This window comes from Mauremys mutica, chromosome 7 (genome assembly GCF_020497125.1).
Source record: "Mauremys mutica isolate MM-2020 ecotype Southern chromosome 7, ASM2049712v1, whole genome shotgun sequence".
Classification (NCBI taxonomy): Eukaryota; Metazoa; Chordata; order Testudines; family Geoemydidae; genus Mauremys; species Mauremys mutica.
Genome location: NC_059078.1, coordinates 33,401,454 through 33,424,055, shown reverse-complemented (window position 1 = coordinate 33,424,055; position 22,602 = coordinate 33,401,454). Strand labels below are relative to the sequence as shown.

Genomic DNA, 22,602 nt, shown 5'->3' with positions numbered 1-22,602 from the left:
TTCTATCTGATAGAAATAATTCAGGCTGTCAACATTACACTATTGGGTGAGCAGAGATGGGGTATTGTATGAGAAGCATTAATAGGCTGGGGCTTTGTGCCCCCCCCCCCCCTTTTGGTTTTCTGGCCTTTGATGCTTACAACACCCCCTGAAATTTTGGAATTGACCAGATGTGGCATTTAAATGTGATCATGTTCCACACAGAAATGCTATCAAGTTGAGCCTAAGGCCTTTGCAAACTTGGCCAAAAATTTCCAGTGATGGAGAATCCACCCCAGACCTGAATAACTTGTTCCAATGGTTAATCACCCTCCTGTTGAAACTAAACAAATTCAGAGTGGAACTAAAATGCAGATTCAACTTCCCAGCTCATGGATCTTGTTAGATCTTTGTCTGCTATACTGAAAAGTCATCTATGAAATTTTCATTGCCCATGTCAGTACTTCTAGACCAGGCGTAGGCAACCTATGGCACTAGTGCCAAAGGCGGCACGCAAGCTGATTTTCAGTGGCACTCACCCTGCCTGGGTCCTGGCCACCAGTCTGGGGAGCTCTGCATTTTAATTTAATTTTAAATGAAGCTTCTTAAACATTTTAAAAACCTTATTCACTTTACATACAATAGTTTAGTTATATATTATAGACTTTAGAAAGAGTCCTTCTAAAAATGTTAAAAATGCATTACTGGCACACGAAACCTTAAATTAGAGTGAATAAATGAAGATTCGGCACACCACTTCTGAAAGGTTGCCGACCCCTGTTCTAGACTGATCAAGTCACCTCCTAACCACTTTGTTAAGCTGAAAACATTGAGCTCTGTGAGTCTCTCACTACAAGGCAGGCTTTCTAATCCTTTAATCATTCTTGTGGTTCTTCTCCAAACCCTCTCCAGCTTATTCATATGCTTGAATTGTGGATACCAGAACTGGACACAGTATTCCAGCAGTAGCTGCACCAATGCTAGCTACAGAGGGAATAAAGCCTCTTTTCTGACATGATTCCCCATGATTCATCCAGCCAAGGATCACATTATCCCTTTTGGCTAAAGCACTACACTAGGAGCTCCTAGTCAGCTGATTATCCCTCTGTCTTTCTGAGTCACTATTTCCTAGCATAGACTGAAATGCAATTCCTCCCCCACACTTCTGAGTGTCCAGGCCCCATGGGGCCAGTTCTTGTTGAGCAGAGCCTAGCTGGAGCCAAGGTGGGTTCAAAGCAGCAGGAGATTAAATTAGAACTGGATGCTGGAATGAACAGAGTCAAGACAGGGGGAGAAATACTGTCATAGCTCATCCCATAAACAGGAGCTAGTCTGGGGGATTGCACCAGAGGGGCAGTCTGGGGAGCTGCCATGGCATAAGGCAAGCAGAGAAGGAAGGGTTGCATGCAGCTGGAGCTTAGTGGACAGGAAGATGAGGACTGTAGCAATGGGGGAGTTGGGGTGGGTCTCTTCTCTCCCAGGTACCACTGGGAGGCAACCATAGTAAGAAAAGGCAAACAGTTTTCTCTTGGATTCATGTTATTGTCCCAAATCCACATTGTTTGACTTGGCCAGTGCTGATGGAAGCAGCAGCTGCACCTTGTCCTGCCTTATTTGTTGTACTTCTTCTGGTTGCCAACTGGATCAGCTATGATGACTACGCCCCAGCAGACGAGACCTGGAGGGGAGAAAGGAAGGAGACATCGGAGGTGGCTGTATAGGACTGACTCTCTCCTCAAAAGGCATGACCCCCAGGAACTTAAAGGGGGTGGGCAACATGTAGGTTATAGTTTCCCTAGAGGTGGGGACTTGCTAGATCATGAGCCAATATGCTCCTTAAAGCCAGCATAGAAGTAGGAGTAGTGGGAGCCATGGAAGTTATCCTAACCCCTCTATGGCCTATAATCTGCCTTGCCCTGACCTCAGTGACCCCCCCGCCAGTTCCAGAGAGATGGGGGCAGTGCCACTGACCCTTCCCTACCCCAGAGGCTGGACTGCCTCTAATGGGGGTGATTTGTATGGCTGGTCCCATGTAGCTGGTGTGGCCCTTGAACCCTGGCCTTATGGTGACCTATAACCCCTGCCCCCCAGGTCAATTACCTCCAATAAGACTTGTGAGCCCAGCTCTCACTGACGTGTGGGACGGTTCCCGTGGAGATGGGGTCACGCTCTGCCCACCCCTGACCCGCACTCACCGACTGCGAAGGAAAGCTGGAAGATGTTCCATGCGGAAGGGTAGTTGCCCCGGCTCATGATCCTGCGCGGGCCTAGATAGACCCAGTACCCGGCCCCGATCAGCGCCGAGCCGGACAGGACGCGGCAGCTCCAGCAGCTGCCGAACAGCGGCTTGGGGGGAGGCGCGGCCTCCTTGCCCTGCTCCACGGCCTTAGACATGGCGGCGGGGATGGAAGTAGCCGATTCCGAAGATGGCGGCGCCTACTGGGGAACCGGAAAGTCCGTCAGGTAGCGAGGAAACCGGCAGTAGAGACTTTTGTAACAAAGCGGAACCTGACCACCGGAAGTACTGACCCGTCCTATTGGGGTTCTAGGGAGCGGAAGACCGGAACAGGAAACGCTGTGAGGGTGCCGTGTCACATCGTCTAGTGTCCGTCTGTCAGTGTCGCCTACTCGCGGATAGTTCCGAGCTCTGAAGAACCTGCCCTTCCCAAGACCCCTCCATCCCTGATGGCATCTGTCCAAGGCCCCTCTTGGGCATACCCTGATGGAAACAGTCTCCTCTCCTGGGACAGCTCCATTGCCCCCAGAGGAACTGGAGCCCAGACTGCACCGCAGGGAAGATGAGGAAAGTTGAAGAGAGCCCTACAGCTAGGTCCCCATGACAAGCTCTTTGTGGGGCTGAGGTAGAACCATTACATGTCCCCAGCTACACAAACATCTGGGACCAGGAGCGCTGGCTGTGAGGGTAGCTCCTGGCTACTCTAGTTCCAGCCTCTCCCAGCAGAGTGAGCAGGAGGGAGGGAGTTCTCAGATACTCCAGGTCTGGCTTCTCCCAGCATGGGGTAGCATAGGAAATAGGACAGGAATACCGACTGTGAGAGGAGTTCTCAGATACTCCAGACCCAGACTCCCCCAGCAGGGGTGCTGTAGGGAACACAGCATGAGCATAAGCTTGGGTTGGAAAACTTGGAATTCTCAGTAGCTGTTGCAAGGTTTTGTTTCGCCCTTAATAGTGTACATTATTGATACAGGTCTCACCCTTTACTGGGATTATCCTATAAATAATCAAACATGGTTCCTTCAGTATACTCTGAATCGATACCAGAGCAAGGGGCACAGGCCAGGGCACAAAGCAACAGGAGGCTTAAGTAGTTTATTTATATAAAAAACTTTATTAACTGTATTAACTATTATTCAACATTATCATTATTCCTTTGTATTGCAGTAGCACCAACTCTGCTCCATTCTGGTTCTTATACAGCCCTATTCCCTGGGGTATCTGGCTTCTTTGTGAATGATGCATTAAGTGATATGACTAACATTTGCCACAGCTGGTTCTTTCTACAAGGAGGAGCAAAGGAAGATTTTTGTTACTGCTATCATTATGGCTGGGTTTTTTTAGAGATGATATATTCTATGTGCGGATGTTCGCAAAGGCAGGTTGGAGATGTGGCCCAGACCGTTGGAGTGGAAGATGGGGAAATTTGGGTTGATTCTTAGTTCCTGGGGGAGTTTATTACAACCTGGGATCAGCCCCCTGGGAAGCACTGTCTCTTGTACAAACTGATGCCAGAGTTCTGTTGTGCCTGAGGAGCAGAGTGCTCTGCTCTACTGGTCCTGAGGCTTTAGACAACTTGGTCTCAGCCATGGAGCACACTGAAGATAAGAACCAAGGCCTTGAGTTTAACTTAGGGGAAGAGGCAGGTGTGCTACACTCATGATAGCCTGTGCTGCTGAGAATATGGACTGCAGCATTCTCTACATCTAGAAGCTCCCATCAGGGATCTATGGGGAAGAGCTGGCCCCTACCCCAAGTGCACAATCCCAGTATACCATGAGAAGTAGGTACACCAAACTGACAGAAGGAAGCATAAAGCTACAATTACTTAATGTTTCTGTTGCTGAAGGCCAGTCAAGCCAGGATCCCATTGTGCTGGGGGCTTTAAAGACTTAGAGCAAATAACAGACCCTACACCAAAGATCTTGCAATAGAAAAGCCAAACCCTCACCAGGTGATAAGACACAACAGCAGAGTGGGAAAGGTGGAGGAATAACAATATCAACCTGTGCAGTTTTTAGCCTGCTGGGAGGGGCATCTACCCCCCACCAGCTGCCTGGATATTATCAAAATTCAGTTCTGTGGGAGGCAAGATGATTAGCACCATTGCACCAGTTGCTTTAACTACGACAACGGACAGGTCTTTACAAGGTTACTAGGCTAGTTTATTAAAGACCTGAAAATGCTGCTCCTTTACCCCATGCTGTAGTTTTTGCTCTGTCAGATCTGCATGACCCCCATTCCCAGTGGGTGTAACCAGGGGCTGGGAATAAGAGACAGAGGCCCCCCCGTCAGCATAATGGTCACTGATCATAACAGCAGCTGACAGCCAGGGAGTGTCCATCCCATTCTGGCCTGTGGGAGACCACAGATGGCTTCAGGGATGGAAAATGCAGCCTGCTCCACCTCAGGGGGGTCTCAGGACCAGTTGCCTTGGCTCCCATTTGGGAGGGTAATGGTCGGGTGTCACTTGCTCCAGTCCGGTGAAGGCCGCCGGGCCACATTCTCATTTGTTTCAGCTGCCTCTTTGATCGCTGCCATTACCAGCTCATTCTGGTGTCGCCTCTCCGCCCAGCGCAGGGGGTCTGTCTCCGGCAGCTCCTGAGGAGAGAAGGGAGGGGGGCGAGGTGTTTGGTGGTTTCTAGACCTCCCCCATCTCCCTGAAAAGGGAGTGGAGCGGCAATTTCTAGTTCCCTTCTCCCTGACCCAAGACATTTTGGTTTCCAGGCCCCCCTCCTCCGTGACCCGCCCCAGGGGAGGTAGTTTCCAGGCCCCCTCACCTTGGCTATCTCCCGCCTGCGCTGCTCCCGCGGCATTGCCAGCGCCCAGGCCACGACCCCCAGCCCCGTGGTCCCTGCCACCATCAGGCTCCCGAGCACCAGGCGTCGCAGGAGTTCCATTGGGGCGCGCTATGAAACACCCTGAGCAGCCACGGAGTTCGGGGCTCCCGGGGGGTGGGGCGGACAGAAGGTAACCAGAGAGAGTGGGGGAGGGGTCCTGTCATACTACCATAGAGTGGCGGTATGAGCCAGGAACCACCATAGAGAGCATGCGCTGTGGATAGAGCGCCCCCTTTTGCTACTATAGAGAGACAGCGGAGTGGGGCCAGAACGTTCGATTTTTGCTACCATAGAAAGGAGGGACTGGTGGGCCAGAGCGTCCTATTGCAACCATAGAGATAAGAGGATTTACATGCCATAGAGAGGGTTGTGTACTGGGCTAGAGTATCCGCTCCCCCACTGCTGAGAGGGAGTGTGGCTGGGCCAGACGGCCCGATCTCCCACCATAGGGCAGGGGGGCGTGGGTGGACCAAACCACCCAGCATAAAGGGGGTGGTGTGGGGCTAGGACGGGCCAGATACCTGCTCCCCCATCATAGAAAGGGGTGGAGCTGTTTTGTGGCTAGGTCACTGTGCCTGCTCTGGTCCCCGCTGGGCAGGCACCCAAGTCCCCAAACGTGCTGCCCCCCTCAGAGAGCAGTCGGAGGGAAGCATGTTGGCAGGGGGTGACGCAAGCTTTCCCTGCCCAGGCAGCCCCGTCTGGAGAGGCACAGAGGAGTCAGTCCCTTGCGGTGTAGATGGGGGAGTGTATTTGTGCAGGTCTCGCTCTGCCTAGGCTGCTCCTATGCTCAGCACCTACGGAGGCCTTAGTTCCTCTGTAGTTAGTTCCACTGAGCCCTCCCCCTGCCTTTTCCTGTGACTGGGCCTCCCCAGGCCAGGCTTCCCTCAGACAATCCCTAAACCTCCTGCATCAGGGCTCCGCTGACTCTGTTCTGCATTAGTCTGGGGCAGTGCACTAGGGAGACATGAATGAGCCAAATGGATTTCATCTGATCAAGCCCAGTGCTGCACCTGGCCAGGGGACCCTCTGTCCTGAAGGCAGCTCTGTTGTGGTCCCTCTCCACCGGGAGGGGGTGGGGATTTGTGCTCTGGTCCTCCCTGGGAAGCATTCGCACCTGCAAGTGGGAGTAGGGGGCACCCAAACTTCTGTCCCCATCCCTCAGTGGGGAAATCATTGGTTCTGAGGCTCCCCATCTTGTGGTCTGTAATGATGGAGAATGGTCTGGGAAGGGGTGGGGGTATTTCTCCCACAGCCCATGATGCTCTGAATGTGCCCCATGGTGGCCTCTCTAATCTGTTCAGGGCTCATCACCCTAATCCCATTAAGGCCCTTTAAACTTTGGGAGTCATGTAATCAGGCTGTCTTAGACCTGGGCATGACAGGGAAATGGGGCCACGGGGGGGCCTGGAAGCTGGACAAGGCTTGAGGTGGGGCCTTCCTGATCCCAGGGGCTCTTGGACCCTGTTCATTGCTCCATGGCTGACAAATTAATCCAGTCCTGGCCTGACCCAGTTCATGGTGAAAGCCAGCCTGCATCTGCTGATTCACTCTCTTCCCCTGCCCCCCAATGGCTGGAGCAGCCCCAGGGATCCAGTGGCCTTGCCCCTTAGCTGGGGTGTGCAAGCTTCATGCCAAAGGCTGAGATCTGGGTCCCCCATCTGGTCTTTAAAGAGCTCCCCCACCTCCAGGACAGCCAGTTAGCTGCTTGGGCAGTTCCCATGAGGTCACTGGATGATTAACTGAAGCCCTGATTCCAATCCTCCCATCAGGTAATTATCCATGTCCTGGGACAACTCCCGCCCAGGGCAGCAGCTGCCCCTGCCCCGATCTGGTCTGGGCTCCCACCTTAGTCTGTAGGTGCAGGGGATGGGAACATCTCCCTGCAGCAGGCAGTCCTCATAGTATGGGGGATGGCATGGGGTGGGGCCCAGGGCTGAGAGTGCAGTCCAGGGAGGAGGGGATCCAAGAGGAGAGCACTCTCCCTGGGGTGGGGAGTATTGAATGCAGGGGGGATCCAAGGGCTGGGAGTACAGGGGGCCCCAGCAGGGGTGCTCTTGTCAGGTTAGGGGGCACTAACAATTGCAGAGGGTCCTAGCAGGGAGCATTGACTTGGGGAATCCAGCCCCCAACCCTCTATCCCAGCTCCCCCCCCCCCTCCACACCACACCATAGGGGGGTTGTGCCCAGAGGATTAGCTTGGTGTCAGGACAAAGCGATTACGGCGCCTGGAGCATCTGTCAGCTCCTTGCCCTGGGGACTGCTGGGCCCTGTAATCCCCGCACATCCTGCAATGGCCCACGGCAGTGCCTGATGGTGAGTGACCAACCGGGGTGCTACGGGGTGTGTATGTGTGTGTCAGCGCAGGCACATACTCCCTCTGTTCCCATAATGGGGCTTCTCAGGGAGGAGGGGGGTGATAGTCTAGCTGAAAGGGGGAGGTGACCCCTGGCAAGGATTGGGGGTGTCACAGTGAGGCTCTTTGGGGCAGGGAAGTGCTCCACCCCCCAGGGGGAGGGCTGGGAGCCCCTCTGTGTGGGGTCTGTGCAGCTTGGGATCCCCTACAGTGGAAGGACCAGGAGTCCCAGTGTGTGTATATGGGATTCTGTGGTGTGGGGAATCCTCTCCCCCCACAATCTGGTGAAGGGCTTGAATTCCTAGTGCAGAGGTGTCTGAACTTTAGGGCTTGGATCTTGGGGAATAGACGTGGGGCTTAACCCTGGCTGGGTGGAGGAAGGAGACGGGGCCATTCCTAGCTCTAACCCCCCGTTTCTACCCCCAGCATCGCCATGGCTGAAAGAACTCTGGATTGTGGTGGTGCTCCATCCCAGGCAGTGCTGACCCCTGGTGAGGCCTGCACCCCCATCCAGCTACCTGTGGCAATCCCAGGGCAGAACAGCCTGGCCCGGCCCCGCAGCACTGACCAGGAGATGCAGTGGCTATCAGAAGTGGGAAGGAGCCCCATCCAGACAGAGCCTCCCGCAAAGAACCAGGTGAGACACCCCCTTCCTGGGACATCCCCCTGACTGGGTCCCCTGGGATGAGGCCCCCATGGAGAGCTAGGTGAGCCCCTCAGTACAGAGCCCCCTGCACTGCTGCCCCCACTTCCTGTGGATCAGATCCAGATCCCCATTCTCATATCAGGGCCTTACTGCCCTGCCTTCCCCCCCGCCATTCCAGGTCTCTGGGTAGCTAGGCTCCCGCAGCGCACAAACCAACCCCCTTATCCGCTGTGCCTAGTTCTTCCTGGAGCCATGTGAGAGGGGCAAAGGCGCCCCTACAGGGCCGTGCGAGGAGTTGTGCAAAGGTCTCCCTGAGGAGCTGTGCGAGGCGATGTGCGACGATCCCCAAAGGGAGCCGTGTGAGGTGGCGTGCGTGGAGCTGTGTGAGGACACTCCTCCCTGGGAGCTGTGCAGGGATCCCCCCATGGAGCCATGTGAAGGGCCGTGCAAGGAGATGTGCAAAGATCCTCCCCCCAGGAAGCCATGCGAAGGCCCCCTTGGAAGCCCAGTGCAGGGGAAGGCCCGGCTGCCGTCCATTGTGGTGGAACCCACAGAGGTGGGAGAGGTGGAGAGCGGGGAGCTGCGCTGGCCCCCAGATGACTTCCTGCTGCTGGAGGGCGAGGACGAGCTCTTCACTGATGAAGAGGAGCAAGCAGCAGGGCCGGGGCCTGGTGAGTCTGGAGGGCAGGGCTGGGGCCTGGAGAGTGAGGGGCAAGGCTGGGAGAGCCTGGGGGGCAGGGCGGGGCTGGGAGAGTCTGGGGGCCGGGGCCTGGATCAACAGGACCCTGGGATACAGACCAGAACCCTTTGTTTTGGAGGCACCTCAGGATCTGGGCTCCCCAGCCTCCATGGCGAGAGCCCCATTGGGAGGGGACTGTGGCCCCATAAAGCTCTGGGGGGTGGGATGTGCTGAAGGAGCCCCTCCCCCATTCAGTGTATCTATGAGGCTATTAGGAGGTCAGGGCGTGGGGCTGGACCTGCTCTCCATCTCCATTCAGTGCCTCAGCCATGGTCAAATTGTGAGGGGAGTGTGGAGAGGATCCAGCTGGCTGCTGAGGCCAGGGGTCTGCTGGGGCCTTGAAGGAAGCTGCCAGAGGAGCTATAGGAGGCAAAAAGGCGGGGAGGGGCTTGTCAGTGCCTGGAAATGTACCAAAATAGCTCCTTGGACATTCTGGAGTGAGAGGGCCGTGATCCTGCTTAGCTCAGTCCACGCCCAGTGTCCACATGGGGCTTATCCCGAAATAGCTAGTGGGTCAATTTCCAAGAGCAGAGAAGCCCTAGGAGGGATTTTCCTCTGTACAGGGTATTGGTGAGCCTGATCCTGGGGCTCTGAGGGCCACATTGGAGAATTGGAGGGGATCTGGAGGGCAGGAGAAAATGCCTGCCAGTGGGAGACTGAAAGAACTCTGCCTGTTTAGCTCAGGTGTCTGAGGCCTTCGTGGGGAGAAAACAGCAAGTAGAGAAGGGCTCAAACTGCACAGAGGCAGGCAGAACAAAAACAGTGGCTGGAAGCTGAAGTCAGAGTAACTTAAGTTAGAAACAAGGCCCAAATTTGTCCCAGGACAGGCGATTGAATATTGGAACAAGCTCCCCAGGGTAGGGGTAGAGTTTCCATCTCCATAAGAACATAAGAACGGCCGTACCGGGTCAGACCAAAGGTCCATCTAGCCCAGTATCTGTCTACCGACAGTGGCCAATGCCAGGTGCCCCAGAGGGAGTGAACCTAACAGGCAATGATCAAGTGATCTCTCTCCTGCCATCCATCTCCATCCTCTGACAAACAGAGGCTAGGGACACCATTCCTTACCCATCCTGGCTAATAGCCATTTATAGACTTAGCCACCATGAATTTATCCAGTTCCCTTTTAAACATTGTTATAGTCCTAGCCTTCACAACCTCCTCAGGTAAGGAGTTCCACAAGTTGACTATGCGCTGCGTGAAGAAGAACTTCCTTTTATTTGTTTTAAACCTGCTGCCTATTAATTTCATTTGGTGACCCCTAGTTCTTGTATTATGGGAATAAGTAAATAACTTTTCCTTATCCACTTTCTCAACATCACTCATGATTTTATATACCTCTATCATATCCCCCCTTAGTCTTCTCTTTTCCAAGCTGAAGAGTCCTAGCCTCTTTAATCTTTCCTCGTATGGGACCCTCTCCAAACCCCTAATCATTTTAGTTGCCCTTTTCTGAACCTTTTCTAGTGCTAGAATATCTTTTTTGAGGTGAGGAGACCACATCTGTACACAGTATTCGAGATGTGGGTGTACCATGGATTTATATAAGGGCAATACTATAGTCTCAGTCTTATTCTCTATCCCCTTTTTAAAGATTCCTAACATTCTGTTTGCTTTTTTGACTGCCTCTGCACACTGCGTGGACATCTTCAGAGAACTATCCACGATGACTCCAAGATCTTTTTCCTGACTCGTTGTAGCTAAATTAGCCCCCATCATATTGTATGTATAGTTGGGGTTATTTTTTTCCAATATGCATTACTTTACATTTATCCACATTAAATTTCATTTGCCATTTTGTTGCCCACTCACTTAGTTTTGTGAGATCTTTTTGAAGTTCTTCACAATCTGTTTTGGTCTTAACTATCTTGAGCAGATTAGTATCATCTGCAAACTTTGCCACCTCACTGTTTACCCCTTTCTCCAGATCATTTATGAATAAATTGAATAGGATTGGTCCTAGGACTGACCCTTGGGGAACACCACTAGTTACTCCTCTCCATTCTGAGAATTTACCATTAATTCCTACCCTTTGTTCCCTGTCTTTTAACCAGTTCTAAATCCATGAAAGGACCTTCCCTTTTATCCCATGACAGCTTAATTTACGTAAGAGCCTTTGGTGAGGGACCTTGTCAAAGGCTTTCTGGAAATCTAAGTACACTATGTCCACCGGATCCCCCTTGTCCACATGTTTGTTGACCCCTTCAAAGAACTCTAATAGATTAGTAAGACACAATTTTCCTTTACAGAAACCATGTTGACTACTGCTCAACAGTTTATGTTTTTCTATGTGTCTGACAATTTTATTCTTAACTATTGTTTCAACTAATTTGCCCAGTACCAATGTTAGACTTACCGGTCTGTAATTGCCGGGATCACCTCTAGAGCCCTTTTTAAATATTGGTGTTACATTAGCTAACTTCCAGTCATTGGGTACCAAAGCCGATTTAAAGGACAGGTTGCAAACCTTAGTTAATAGTTCCGCAACTTCACATTTGAGTTCTTTCAGAACTCTTGGGTGAATGCCATCTGGTCCCGGTGACTTGTTAATGTTGATTTTATCAATTAATTCCAAAACCTCCTCTAGTGACACTTTCAGAACTCTTGGGTGAATGCCATCTGGTCCCGGTGACTTGTTAATGTTGATTTTATCAATTAATTCCAAAACCTCCTCTAGTGACACTTCAATCTGTGACAGTTCCTCAGATTTGTCACCTACAAAAGCCAGCTCAGGTTTGGGAATCTCCCTAACATCCTCAGCCGTGAAGACTGAAGCAAAGAATCCATTTAGTTTCTCCGCAATGACTTTATCATCTTTAAGCGCTCCTTTTGTATTTTGATCATCAAGGGGCCCCACTGGTTGTTTAGCAGGCTTCCTGCTTCTGATGTACTTAAAAAACATTTTGTTATTACCTTTGGAGTTTTTGGCTAGCCGTTCTTCAAACTCCTCTTTGGCTTTTCTTATTACACTCTTGCACTTAAGTTGGCAGTGTTTGTGCTCCTTTCTATTTGCCTCACTAGGATTGGACTTCCACTTTTTAAAGGAAGTCTTTTTATCTCTCACTGCTTCTTTTACATGGTTGTTACGCCATGGTGGCTCTTTTTTAGTTCTTTTACTGTGTTTCTTAATTTGGGGTATACATTGAAGTTGGGCCTCTATTATGGTGTCTTTAAAAAGGGCCCACGCAACTTGCAGGGATTTCACTTTAGTCACTGTACCTTTTAACTTTTGTTTAACTAAGCCCCTCATTTTTGTATAGTTCCCCCTTTTGAAATTAAATGCCACAGTGTTGGGCTGTTGAGGTGTTCTTCCCACCACATACAATTGAATGCTATTGTATTATGGTCACTATTTCCCAGCGGTCCTGCTATAGTTACCTCTTGGACCAGCTTCTGCGCTCCACTCAGGATTAAATCTAGAGTTGCCTCTCCCCTTGTGGGTTCCCGTACCAGCTGCTCCATGAAGCAGTCATTTAAAGTATTGAGAAATTTTATCTTTGCATTTCGTCCTGAAGTGAAATGTTCCCAGTCAATATGGGGATAATTGAAATCCCCCACTATTATTGTGTTCTTAATTTTGATAGCCTCTCTAATTTCCCTTAGCATTTCATCATCACTATTACTGTCCTGGTTAGGTGGTCGATAATAGATTCCTAATGTTATATTTTTATTAGAGCATGAAATTTCTATCCATAGAGATTCTATGGAACATGTGGATTCACTTAAGATTTTTACTTCATTTGAATCTACATTTTCTTTCACATATAGTGCCACTCCTCCCCCTGCACGACCTGTTCTGTCCTTCCGATATATTTTGTACCCCGGAATGATTGTGTCCCATTGATTGCTCTCAGTCCACCAGGTTTCTGTGATGCCTATTATATCAATATCCTCCTTTATCACCAGGCACTCTAGTTCACCCATCTTATTATTTAGACTTCTAGCATTTGTGTACAAGCACTATAAAAACTTGCCCCTGTTTATTTGTCTGCCCTTTTCTGATGTGCCAGATTCTTTTTTATGTGACTGTTTATCATCTGACCCGGGTCTTACATTATCCTCTTCCGTCCTCTGCTCCTGACTATAACCTGGAGATTCTCTATCATCAGACTCTCCCCTAAGAGAAGTTTGTGTCCGATCCAGTACAAGCTGGCTTCCTCTCTGGAAAGCTCTTCAGTCAAATACGAATGATTGGGCTCAATGCAGGAGTGCTGGGGGACATTCTCCAGCCTGTGCTACACAGGAGGGCAGACTATGTGATCTAAAGGTCCCTTCTGGCCTTACACTCTCAGCCTCTTTGACTGGGGGAATGATTCTGACACTTATTCCCCGGGCCCACAACTTGGATGACTGAGTTGCTGTTTGACAGCCTTCTTAGAGCAGTGCCCTGCCAGATTTGACACCGTGCCCTTTACCTTTTCCCACAATGCAATGAATAGTCAGTAGGTTTAAAACAAGCAAGAGGAGATGTTCACGCCTGAGGATCCCAGTGCTTGGGGATGTTGTGCAGGCCAAAAGCATAACTGGGTTCAGAAAATAATTAGATGAATGCACGGAGGATAGGTCCATCAGTGGCTATTAGCCAAGATGGTCAGGGACACAACCCCATGCTCTGGGTGTCCCTGAACCTCTGACTGCCAGAAGCTCAAGAATCAGATACTGGTGGGTCTCTCCAGCATTGCCCGTACACTCGCCCTGAAGCTCTGGTACTGGTCGTTGGTGGAGACAGGATACTGGGCTAGATGGACCTTTGCTCTGACCCTGTATGGTAGCTCCTGTGTTCGTATGACCTTTCCCTTGGGGTAGGGACCTTTCAGACGTTCTTCAGGCTATTGCAAGGTGCCCTCTGCGAGGACTGGCGCAGGATGCCACAGCTCACTTACTGCCTGGGTGCCCAGCTGGTCGGAGCTTAAGGAGGTGGCTGTGACCAATAAAGTCCTGGGACCATCCTGCCCAAGGGGCTGTTGCATCTCTCCTTGGGCCATCCTGCTGTGACTGTGATCAGCAGGGATGTCTGAGCTGGGGCCCTCTCACTGAGGGTGCAGCTGGCAGGGCATTCTCTGCCAGGGCTCTGGCCCCATGGGCTTTCCCCCCACCTATAGTTTGAGTTAGCCAAAGCCACCAAGCCGCAAGGTGTTGGGGAGGGGTCTGTTAACGCTGCTGGCATGGAGCTGGATGGTTAGTGGAGCTTGGGGCTGGCAGCTTCTCCTGAGGGTAAGGCTGAGGGGAGGAGAGGGGCCTAGGGACATGGGGGGAGGGGCTTAGTATTTAAATAGATATTATCCTAACAGGGCCCCACATTGCCTCCTGTGCTGCCCCACAGGCTCTGACCCCAGGCCTCTCCCTGTGCTTTGTTTCAGGGCCCCCTGCTCTGGAGAGCAGCCTGGATGAAGTGCTGCTATGAGGCTGCCAGGGGCAGAGGGAACCCCAGACCCCACTAGAGACCCAGCTGTAGCCTTGGGGGCGGGGGGGTGTAGCTCAGAGACTGAGGACACCTTCCCCAGGAGCTGGACAGCAGCAGGAGGGGATGGGCCCCCTGCCACCAGAACCTTAGGGAGCAGAATAAGACCAGCCTGGGGCACCCTCCTGGCCGAATCCAGTGCCCCTCATCTGTGAGCAAGAGTTAGCCTGACTTTGATCTGGAACAGCAGCACCATGGGGCATGCACTGCCCCCACCACCTCCAGGAGCTGGGACCCAGACTAGGCAACTGCTCTGTATGGACACTGGGGACCCAAGGCTCAGGCGAGCTGGGGGTCCAGCCACCTGCAGGGTTTGTGCTGGTGGGTATAAGCTGCCCCTTCCTCCCCTGTTGAGCTGAGCAATAAAAGGTTCCTGTCCTAGCTGTGGTGTCTCCCTGTGAAGTGGCTGGCGAGGCCCTGGGAACAGGTGTAGTGTCCCAGTGGGGCCAGGCTCCTGGGGGCTGCGAGCTCCACACTTTCCGGGCCCCAAGTGGTGTCTGAGCTTTGGGGAGGGGAGGGAGGCAGTGATACCTGGGCACCTGCATCTGGGGTGTGGAGCCCCCAGCTGATGCAGTAGGAGGGGGCTGCTGTTCAAGGGGGGAGTTGCCCACACTGGGGGTGACCACCCCTAGATGTAGGGGGATTGAGTACTGAGCCAGACTCCAGCAAGGTGCTAATTCCTTTATTAATGATTCTCCAGCTGGCTTGGGCACCCTCACCCTGAGCACATGCTGCTGTGGAAGTCCCCTGACACACTGACTGGAGGCACCATCCCCTTAGTCCCTAATAACCCCCACCCTGAGTCCTGAACTCCCTTTGGGTGGGGTCCCTGATTCCCCATCCCCATATCCAGGGCCCCATAGGCCAGGGTCTCCTGTGTCCTTCTAGTTCAGTGCCCCAGTGGTTGGTGTCTCCAGGGCCGGCCGGCAGAGCGTGTAGACATAGTAGCACATGCCACCAATGTGCCCGACTTCCTGCACTGTCACGCCAGGCCCCCCAGCCTGCTCCAGGAAAGGGACCCTGGCATCCGGGTCCTCGTCTGAAAACTGCAGCAAGCTGCCCCCAGGGCACAGCACCCGGAGGCACTCGGCCACCAGCTGCCTGGCCTGGCCTGGCCCCTGGGCGCAGCGCAGCAGTGAATCACATGTGCCTTTGTCCAGCACCAGGTGGAAAGAACCATCCCCAAAGTCACCCCCTTCAAGGTCAGTGGCATCAGCTACATGGAGGTGAAGCTGGGAGAGGGGGTGTCGGGGTGGGGGGACCTCCTCGACCAGCCGGCGAAGAGACCTGATGGCCACAGGGGACACATCCACACAGGAGATGTGGACAGGGTGTGGGGACTCCCGGTATAGCCCCAGGCTCAGATCTGAAGTGCCACAGCCGACTTCGAGCACCCGAATGGGGCTGGGATTGGGTTCAGGGGGGTTGCACCCCTGCAGGGCCGGGAGCAGGAGCCCAGAGATGGCCGTGTAGTCGAAGAACCAGTTGAAATGGCTGGGGGTGCCAGCTGTGTCCTGTTGCGTGTAGAAGCGGTCCCATGTGCCAGGCTGGGCCATGCTGTGGAGCAGGCCATCTGGGGAGAGGAAAGAGGGGTCAGTCCGTGGGCTGGGGAGAGGGGGGGAAGATCCCAGCACGGCCAATGGGGAGGGGTCTGAAGCTCTATAGAGCCTGGATTGCCGTCTCAGCTCAGGCCTAGGCTGGATTCCAGCCCAGTGGAGTTATGATGGAGGGGAATTGGAGAGCCCCTGCCACCCCTGCTGACTCCCCTTGGGTGGCTGAGTGATGCAGAGGGTGCAACCCCACCCTGGAGCCCAGGGCCACCCGGGGGAGGGGCAAGTGGGGCAATTTGCCCCGAGTCCCCCATGGGCGTTTTTCAGGGTCCCTGGAGCAGGGTCCTTCATTCGCTCAAAGGGCCCCAGAAAACTCTCAAGAGGCCCAGGCCCCCAGAGCTTCTTCCGCTCCCAGTCTTCGGCAGCAATAGGTCCTTCCGCTCCGGGACCCACCGCACGACCCCTGAATCCTCTGGGCAGCCCTGCTGGAGCCAGCAGACGGAGACAAAGGATCTGGAGCAACCCTACATAGAGCCCACATATGCTGTGGAGCTGGGGATGAGGTAAGTGAGACTGAATGCTCCATTTCTGGGGCTGTGATCCCCCTGCCAACTGGCCCCATAGTGCTAGAACCACCCCTCCCCCCAGTCTGATCCCACCTCCCCAATCATAACCCAGCCTGACTCCATATGAGCTGGGTCCTCACCTCTCCCCCAAGTAACCCCATAGGGCAAGGACCCTTCCCACCCCATCCCCCAATCTGATCCCATCTCCTCCTAACCTTACCCATAGGGCTGAGATCCCCATCTCCCCCACCCCAACTGTGAGACCCCCTGCCCGTGAAGCCAGGACTCCCACCTTCCCCCCAACCTAATCTCCCCTACACCTCCCAGCCTTACCCCATGGGCCCACCTCATCCCCCTGCCCCCAGCATGATGGTCTAAAACCCAGTGGGACCATGACCCCCATCTTCTGCCCCTACAACTGATCCCTCCAGGCTTCACTCCATGGCCCCCCTCTCCCTGAACCTGCCTTTGCCCTTCCCAGTCCGTCCCACCCCCCACGTGGGAGACCCCTGGCCGGGGGTGAACTAGCACCCACTGTAGGGACCGGACACATCCCAGCCCATCCTGCCGGGGGGAGGCCCTTTGCCCCCCAGATCACTCCGCCGCGGAGTTGGCACCCACCTGCCCAGGAGCAGAGCGGCCGGAGCAGGGGCCCCAGGGCCGGGCCGCGCCGCGGGGCGAGCATGAGCACTGCCATGCGGCGGGGCCTAAGCCCGGACTCCGGCTCCTTGGGGCGCGGCGGGGCCTCGCTGCCCCGCCCCCTGCCTGCGGCTCTGCGCTCGCGGAGGCCGGGCCCGGCCGCTCGTCTCCTCAAGGACCCAGCCCTGGGCTCCGGCCCCCGCCCCCGTCGCTGTAACTCGAGCCTGAGCGCACGTTCCCCTCCTCCCCCGTGAAGCTACGTGGCTTCGCTCACAGCAACCAGCAGCTGTGGGCGGGGGAGAGATTAGCCTCGTGCCGGCCCCTCTCTACTCCCTGGCTGGGCAGCACCCGCCCTAGGAGCTGCGCCGTCTAACCAGCCCCAGGGGGGCCCTGCCGCCCATTACTGAGTGGCTGGGTCATAGCCCCAGAGGAGGGTTCAGCTCCACAGGGATCTTTTCCTCGCTCAGGCAGCTTGGGCTCCACCACGTCTCCTCACAGAAACGGCGGAGGCCAGCCAGCGCTTTAACACGAGTGGTCCCCCCCCCCATATGCCTAGCCCGCAAACAGAACTAGCCAACAAGAGGAACTCCATTCAAAGCTTTATTAGCGCAAAGAGCATATTCAGTGAGCTTTCGTGCCAGGCGTTCACGCGCCCTCTTCCCCCGCACTTCTGGTCAGAGGCAGCTGCTTTGCCAAGGTCAGGATCTCTTCAAGCCCCCTGCTACAGAGGCATTAATGGAGGCTCGAACAGGACTTACCAAGCTCGCCCAGCAACAGAGCAAAGAATAGAACCACGGCCACCTGACTCCCAATGCAGGGGTCTCCCCAGTAGGCTGCACTGCCCCCTCCAGACAGAACTCCAGCTCAGCCCCCACCCCACAAGCCCACCTACGCAAAAACTTTCACTACTTCAAACTAGAACACCTCCCCCGTTTTAAAAGCAACTTCCCTTAACACTCTCCTCTGCCCAACAGATGTAAGCCAAATAGAAACAAAGTTGGTTAAATCCAGGACCTCTTTGCTAAATTGTGCAAACAGACAAGTCTGAACAGTCACCTGCCCCATATCTGTGTCATATGGGGCCTGGAGCATTAGCTCTTCCACAGAGGGACTGAGGCACATTTTCAGAAGGGCTACGTGACACAGAAGCCCAATATCCTACTTTCAAACTACCTGGGCACTTAAGAACCAGTCCCATTAATTCATGTGGGCTCAGCACCCCTAGGCCCACCATTCCACCCCTCCTCCATTGAGCTCAAGTTTGAGCCCAAACCGCATGGGGCCAGTTGTAAGCCAAGCTAGGTGCTATTTGCATGAGGATCAGGGACACACTATGCCAGGCACCTTAGAGAGGAGGGGTCCCTGCCTTAGGAGCTGACAGCCCCGGGCACAGAAGGAAGAGTGCAGACATTCACACCCGCAGAATCACTCCCAACCCCTCGTTAGGCAGCAGGTCTCCTAGAGGCAGCAGGTCAGATCTGGAGAGAAGGTTGCAATAATGTCGTGTCTGGTTTCAAGCCCAAGCGTCAGAGCGCTCTAGCGACAAGAGTAGAGCTGAGTCCTCCCGCCCTGCGGGAACCTGAGAAGGAAAAAGAGATTGGTAAGAAACCCCCTCCCCACGATCTGTCAACAGGGCCAGCCTCCCCCAACCCCTAGCACGGAGCCATACCCCCCACCCCCCAGGAGAGCCCTCTAGCCGGGCAAACAGCCTCTCCGCGGGGCCGCAGCCGCGTGTCCCGGTGCTTGAGGATAGAACCAGCAGACGGGGAAGCCGCTGGCACCGAAGACAGAACACCGGGGGGATGGGATCCCCTTCCTCTGCCTCCGGAGCATTACAGAGCCGGGCACCGCACCGCCCGGGCCTGCCAAGAAAAGGAGGCGCCGCCCTAGGACGCTGCTTCCCGATATCCAGCCACCACTGGCCGTCCCCGTTCCGAGCCCCAACCAGTCACCGCTCTCACCTCATCTTTCGCCCGAGATCAGGCGAAAAATTCTCTCTAGAAACGTACCGCATGTGCCTTACGCCCTATCTCGGCTGCTTATAAGGCAGGCCAGGGAGGGACTCCACGTGCAGGGGTAGGGGCGTGGTCTAGTGCACCTTCGTTGTGACTGGCCAGCCGGCCTCCCAATCAGAGAGCTGCATCCGGCTCGACCCAATCAGAGAACGCGTTGCGAATTCAAATCCCCAGCGCGGCCGGACGAAGGTAGGACACGTGTCTAGGGGAGGCGGGAGGAATGAACCGGAAGACAAGTGTGATGATCACATCACGGGTTGTAACCTTCCAGGACCCGGAAGTGCTTTCGTCGGGGACCGCGAGACCAGGCCCACGTGGGTGCAGCATGGGGACCCCAGGAGGGAAAATCAACCGGCCCCGAACGGTGACTGAGAGCCGCCCCAGCCCTACCCCCGGGGCCCTCCCCAGGATACCCCACTCGGTGCCCTCCCAGTCCCCATAATCATCCAGTCTCTCATGGGTCTTGTACGGGATTCCCCTCATGGCCTCAAACCATCTCCTGTGGTTCCTCTCTATGGCCCCTCTATTGCCCCCATAATTCAGCCCTGCCTCTCCCTTTGCGTCATGCCCAGTCGCTCCTCAGATCCTCTTTGGCGGGTTCCTCCTTCCCATTATCTTGTCTTTGAGCGCCCCCCCCCCCCCGAAATCGTACACCCTGATCCCCAGTTCTGAAACATAATGTCTCCTTGGGACACCAGCCCCGTCACCCTTTTCCCCCACACGTGTTCTATAGTATTTCTGCAGTGCTGAGCCCCAGGCCCTTGCTCCCTGCCTCCCCCAACCCTGGATTGAAAACGGGTGGTGGTGGAGGATTTTAGTTCTTGCCAACTCCCAAATTCTCTCTGACTCCCAACAAGCTGGTGACCATCAGACCCTCCCTCCTCCTGCATTGTCATTTGCTAAATGTATTATGATCTGAATTCTATACTGTTTTGCTGGGTCTGTGGCTTTGTGTCCTGTGCCCCCCTCCCTACCTTCCACCTGGGGTTTCCTAGCCCCTTGGCTGCGCCAGAGGTGCTACTGGTGCCAGGTGGTGAGTTAAGAGCCTTGTGCCTTTCCTCCCTCAGGAGCTGAAAAAAAACCTCTTTAAAAGACGCCGGGTTTTAAGCAAAGAGAAAAGAAGGAAGCATCAGATCACAGGAGCTGTGGTGGACAAGGGGCTGATCACCATCCACCACCTGAAGAAGCGTGCGTGAGTCCCTCCAGAGGATCCAGATACTACTCTGAGATGGAGGGCCAGGGAAGGGCATTTAACTATCCCAGTTCAGAATAAGCTCAGCGGCCCCAAGAAACATTCAGGCCTCACCGTCTCTTCAGACACTTGGGTTCTATCCCCAGCTCTGGGAGAGCTGTGGGGTCTAGTGGTTAGAGCAGGGGGCTCTTGGGTTCTGTTCCCAGCTCTGGGAAGGGGGTGGGGTCTGTGGTTTTAACATGCAGCTCTCCCTGTTACCACTGGACTCCAGTGAGCACCTGCAGCTGGGAAGTAGTAGAGGCTGCTGATTCAGCTGCTTCTCCTGGCTTCTACCCCGTCTCTGGGTGTAATATGGCTTTGGGTATCTCCCCCCACAGTTCCAGCTCGCGAGCCAACATCACCCTCTCAGGGAAGAAGCGAAGGAAGCTGATGAAGCAGATCCGTCATGCTGCCAAGGAGAAAGCCACCATGCAGGGTAACCCCTTCTTGGCTGTGACCCATGGGGCTTGGGGGAGGGAGGGTGTGTGTGGTCAGGGTCCTGAAATGAGTGAGTAACCCAAAGGGGGCAAATGAAGCTAAGAGTAGGGATGGACAGACTCTGCTCTGTAGAGGGGGCAGGGCTCAGGGTCTTCCAGCTCCTAAAATCTCATGATACCCACAATCCCCAGAACCTTCTGGGGCTTCCTGGCTAGTCCAGCATCCATAATGCTGGACTGGGCCACGGGTGGGATGGGATCAAATTCCTGCCTCCACCACAGACTCCCTGTATGGCTTTGGAGGAGTCACTTCATCTCTTTGAGCCTAAGTTCTTAGTCTGTCCAGTGGGGATAATGATCTCTTCTCTGTGAGGGGGCCCCCCACATCTTGGCCGGGCTATGTGCAGCGTGACAGGGATTACACTACTGTTATATGTGCACAGATGATTTTCCTTTTCTCTTGGCAAAGTTGAAGCTGTGAACCTGGCACAGACAAAAAAAATCACTGGCAGTGGGATGAGGAAGAAACCTGCAGCCTCCCAAGACGTGGAGATGAAGGAAGCAGAGGCTGGACAGCTGAACCACTGACTCCAAAACTTGGAATCTGCCCCACCCTTGCTTGCTGCATTGATGCCTGCAGCTCTGTGACTTTCCAGCCTCCTTTCCAGGATTCTTGGGGCAGATAGTGTCTTGTTCTCATTCTCCTGGCTCTACTCTATGCCAGACGCTGGGTGAATGGTCAGCTCCCAGCATCTCTGGCCTCTACCTGCTTTTCTAGAGCTGAAGCAATGCCAATCCCATCTATGTGGGAAGTGATTGGCTGACTGGGGCTTTGACGTGTGACTCAGTGGTATCCTGTGAAAGAAATAAAATCATGGCTGGTCCCTCCGTGGGGCCAGAGGCACTTGGCATCTCAGCTTTTTTGTGATGCTGCCTTTGTGGCTCTTCCATTGCGCCCCTCATCCCAGCAGTCTGTGCTGAGCATGGCAGCTGTAAGTCAGGATTTGTTTGCGGGACGGAAGGGGACAATGCCCATGTGTGAAATGAACCACCTTTGGCGTTTACCATCTCCCTCTGGCTGGACCCCTAGAGGCACAAGCAAGGGTGGGAGGGGCTTTTTTGGTAATGAATAGTCTCCTGCTTGGCCTTTAGGAGATAGGAACTGAGGTGGGCTAGGTGGGTCGCAGGGCAGTGGTTGTGGTGGGTCATTCCACTTCAGGTTGAGCATCAGGAGGGCTCCTTCTGGGGGAGGGGCTGACTGTGCTGTGAGTGTCTGTAGGGAAGCTCACAGGTGTCTTAGTACAGCCATGACCAGGTGCAGCAGGGAGCCTGTTCCCTTTATTGGCTGAACACCCAGGGAACCGTCTCCAGCCCCGGTTAGCAATAAGCAGACTCAGGGAATGTGCTGAGTTTCATGCTGGCATGATGGTTTCCTTGGCAGGAGGGGATGCTGCCCAAATGCAGAGGGCATATCACACTAAGGGGTGAGGGGTCAGAGGAACTGTGGGAAGAGGTCAAGGAAGCTCCTACCTTACAGCTACTGCTGGACTGCACAGTCTGTATGAGGTGGTAGGGGTGCGTGACTGAAGCTGGGTATCACACCTGGGGTAAAGAGGGGCCTGATGTATTATTATTGCCACTAACAGCATCAAACTGGGTCAGGGCAGTGCCAAGATGTTCCCCACTAAGCCTACAGGCAGGATTGCCCAGTGAGCGCAACATGCTATGCATTATCTAAATCAACAGGGATCTTAGAGACTGGGAGATCACTACTGGTGCATGAATGAGGCAGGATGCTGGCCTAAAGGGGCCATATCAACCAGCTCAGAACCCCAACCCTGCTCCTGCTTTCATTAGTCACTGACAAAGCTTCTATGGGTGGCAGGGGGATAGGTAGAGCCCTGCACAGA

General features: G+C 54.2%; 5 protein-coding genes and 1 non-coding gene across 10 annotated transcripts; 2 read left to right on the top strand and 4 right to left on the bottom strand.

The window, feature by feature from the left end:
- Positions 1-878: 878 nt before the first annotated feature.
- Positions 879-2,498, bottom strand: DMAC1 (distal membrane arm assembly component 1). The gene is made up of 2 exons (XM_045023157.1): positions 2,175-2,498; positions 879-1,657 (listed from the first exon to the last, which is right to left on the bottom strand). Exons 1-2 carry the CDS (start codon positions 2,371-2,373, stop codon positions 1,590-1,592), a joined length of 267 nt encoding a protein of 88 aa, XP_044879092.1. The 5' UTR covers positions 2,374-2,498; the 3' UTR covers positions 879-1,589.
- Positions 2,417-14,772, top strand: LOC123373898. 3 transcript variants are annotated; one of them, XM_045023155.1, is made up of 4 exons: positions 2,417-2,840; positions 7,835-8,045; positions 8,293-8,725; positions 14,154-14,772. In XM_045023155.1, exons 2-4 carry the CDS (start codon positions 7,842-7,844, stop codon positions 14,195-14,197), a joined length of 681 nt encoding a protein of 226 aa, XP_044879090.1. In that variant the 5' UTR covers positions 2,417-2,840; positions 7,835-7,841; the 3' UTR covers positions 14,198-14,772. The 3 variants fall into 3 exon arrangements, with proteins under 3 accessions (XP_044879090.1, XP_044879089.1, XP_044879088.1); XM_045023154.1 differs by lacking the exon at positions 2,417-2,840 and adding an exon at positions 5,221-6,824 and having other exon boundaries at positions 14,154-14,771; XM_045023153.1 differs by lacking the exon at positions 2,417-2,840 and adding an exon at positions 5,222-7,368 and having other exon boundaries at positions 14,154-14,769.
- On the bottom strand, positions 3,307-5,264 carry LOC123373902 (ubiquinol-cytochrome-c reductase complex assembly factor 3). The gene is made up of 2 exons (XM_045023159.1): positions 4,996-5,264; positions 3,307-4,816 (listed from the first exon to the last, which is right to left on the bottom strand). The coding sequence occupies exons 1-2, from the start codon at positions 5,113-5,115 to the stop codon at positions 4,682-4,684; spliced, it is 255 nt and encodes an 84-aa protein (XP_044879094.1). The 5' UTR covers positions 5,116-5,264; the 3' UTR covers positions 3,307-4,681.
- On the bottom strand, positions 14,758-22,289 carry CSKMT (citrate synthase lysine methyltransferase). Of its 3 annotated transcripts, none has more exons than XM_045023151.1 (4): positions 22,223-22,289; positions 18,971-19,226; positions 18,354-18,588; positions 14,758-15,827 (listed from the first exon to the last, which is right to left on the bottom strand). In XM_045023151.1, the coding sequence occupies exon 4, from the start codon at positions 15,808-15,810 to the stop codon at positions 15,139-15,141; it is 672 nt and encodes a 223-aa protein (XP_044879086.1). In that variant the 5' UTR covers positions 15,811-15,827; positions 18,354-18,588; positions 18,971-19,226; positions 22,223-22,289; the 3' UTR covers positions 14,758-15,138. The 3 variants fall into 3 exon arrangements, with proteins under 3 accessions (XP_044879086.1, XP_044879087.1, XP_044879085.1); XM_045023152.1 differs by having other exon boundaries at positions 19,019-19,226; XM_045023150.1 differs by lacking the exons at positions 18,354-18,588; positions 18,971-19,226; positions 22,223-22,289 and adding an exon at positions 16,992-17,234 and having other exon boundaries at positions 14,760-15,827.
- Positions 18,739-18,888, bottom strand: LOC123375238. The gene has a single exon (XR_006581360.1). It is a non-coding gene; the product is annotated as a small nucleolar RNA SNORA57 (small nucleolar RNA).
- Positions 19,230-21,603, top strand: C7H11orf98 (chromosome 7 C11orf98 homolog). The gene is given in 5 exon segments (XM_045023156.1): positions 19,230-19,316; positions 19,318-19,338; positions 20,092-20,216; positions 20,594-20,691; positions 21,162-21,603. Coding segments are annotated over 5 exon segments (435 nt in total). The 5' UTR covers positions 19,230-19,244; the 3' UTR covers positions 21,281-21,603.
- Positions 22,290-22,602: the final 313 nt, after the last annotated feature.

Excerpts from the sequence above, each read along its gene's own strand:
- DMAC1 (XM_045023157.1), bottom strand. The coding sequence starts at position 2,373 with ATGTCTAAGGCCGTGGAGCAGGGCAAGGAGGCCGCGCCTCCCCCCAAG. Across the intron at positions 1,658-2,174 it reads CCAGCTTTCCTTCGCAGTCG|GTCTCGTCTGCTGGGGCGTA; the intron begins GTGAGTGCGGGT and ends TCTCCCCTCCAG.
- CSKMT (XM_045023150.1), bottom strand. The coding sequence starts at position 17,067 with ATGGCAGTGCTCATGCTCGCCCCGCGGCGCGGCCCGGCCCTGGGGCCC. Across the intron at positions 15,828-16,991 it reads GCCGCTCTGCTCCTGGGCAG|ATGGCCTGCTCCACAGCATG; the intron begins GTGGGTGCCAAC and ends TCCTCTCCCCAG.
- LOC123373898 (XM_045023155.1), top strand. The coding sequence starts at position 7,842 with ATGGCTGAAAGAACTCTGGATTGTGGTGGTGCTCCATCCCAGGCAGTG. Across the intron at positions 8,046-8,292 it reads AGCCTCCCGCAAAGAACCAG|TTCTTCCTGGAGCCATGTGA; the intron begins GTGAGACACCCC and ends CGCTGTGCCTAG. Across the intron at positions 8,726-14,153 it reads AGCAGCAGGGCCGGGGCCTG|GGCCCCCTGCTCTGGAGAGC; the intron begins GTGAGTCTGGAG and ends GCTTTGTTTCAG.
- LOC123373902 (XM_045023159.1), bottom strand. The coding sequence starts at position 5,115 with ATGGAACTCCTGCGACGCCTGGTGCTCGGGAGCCTGATGGTGGCAGGG. Across the intron at positions 4,817-4,995 it reads GCAGGCGGGAGATAGCCAAG|GAGCTGCCGGAGACAGACCC; the intron begins GTGAGGGGGCCT and ends TTCTCTCCTCAG.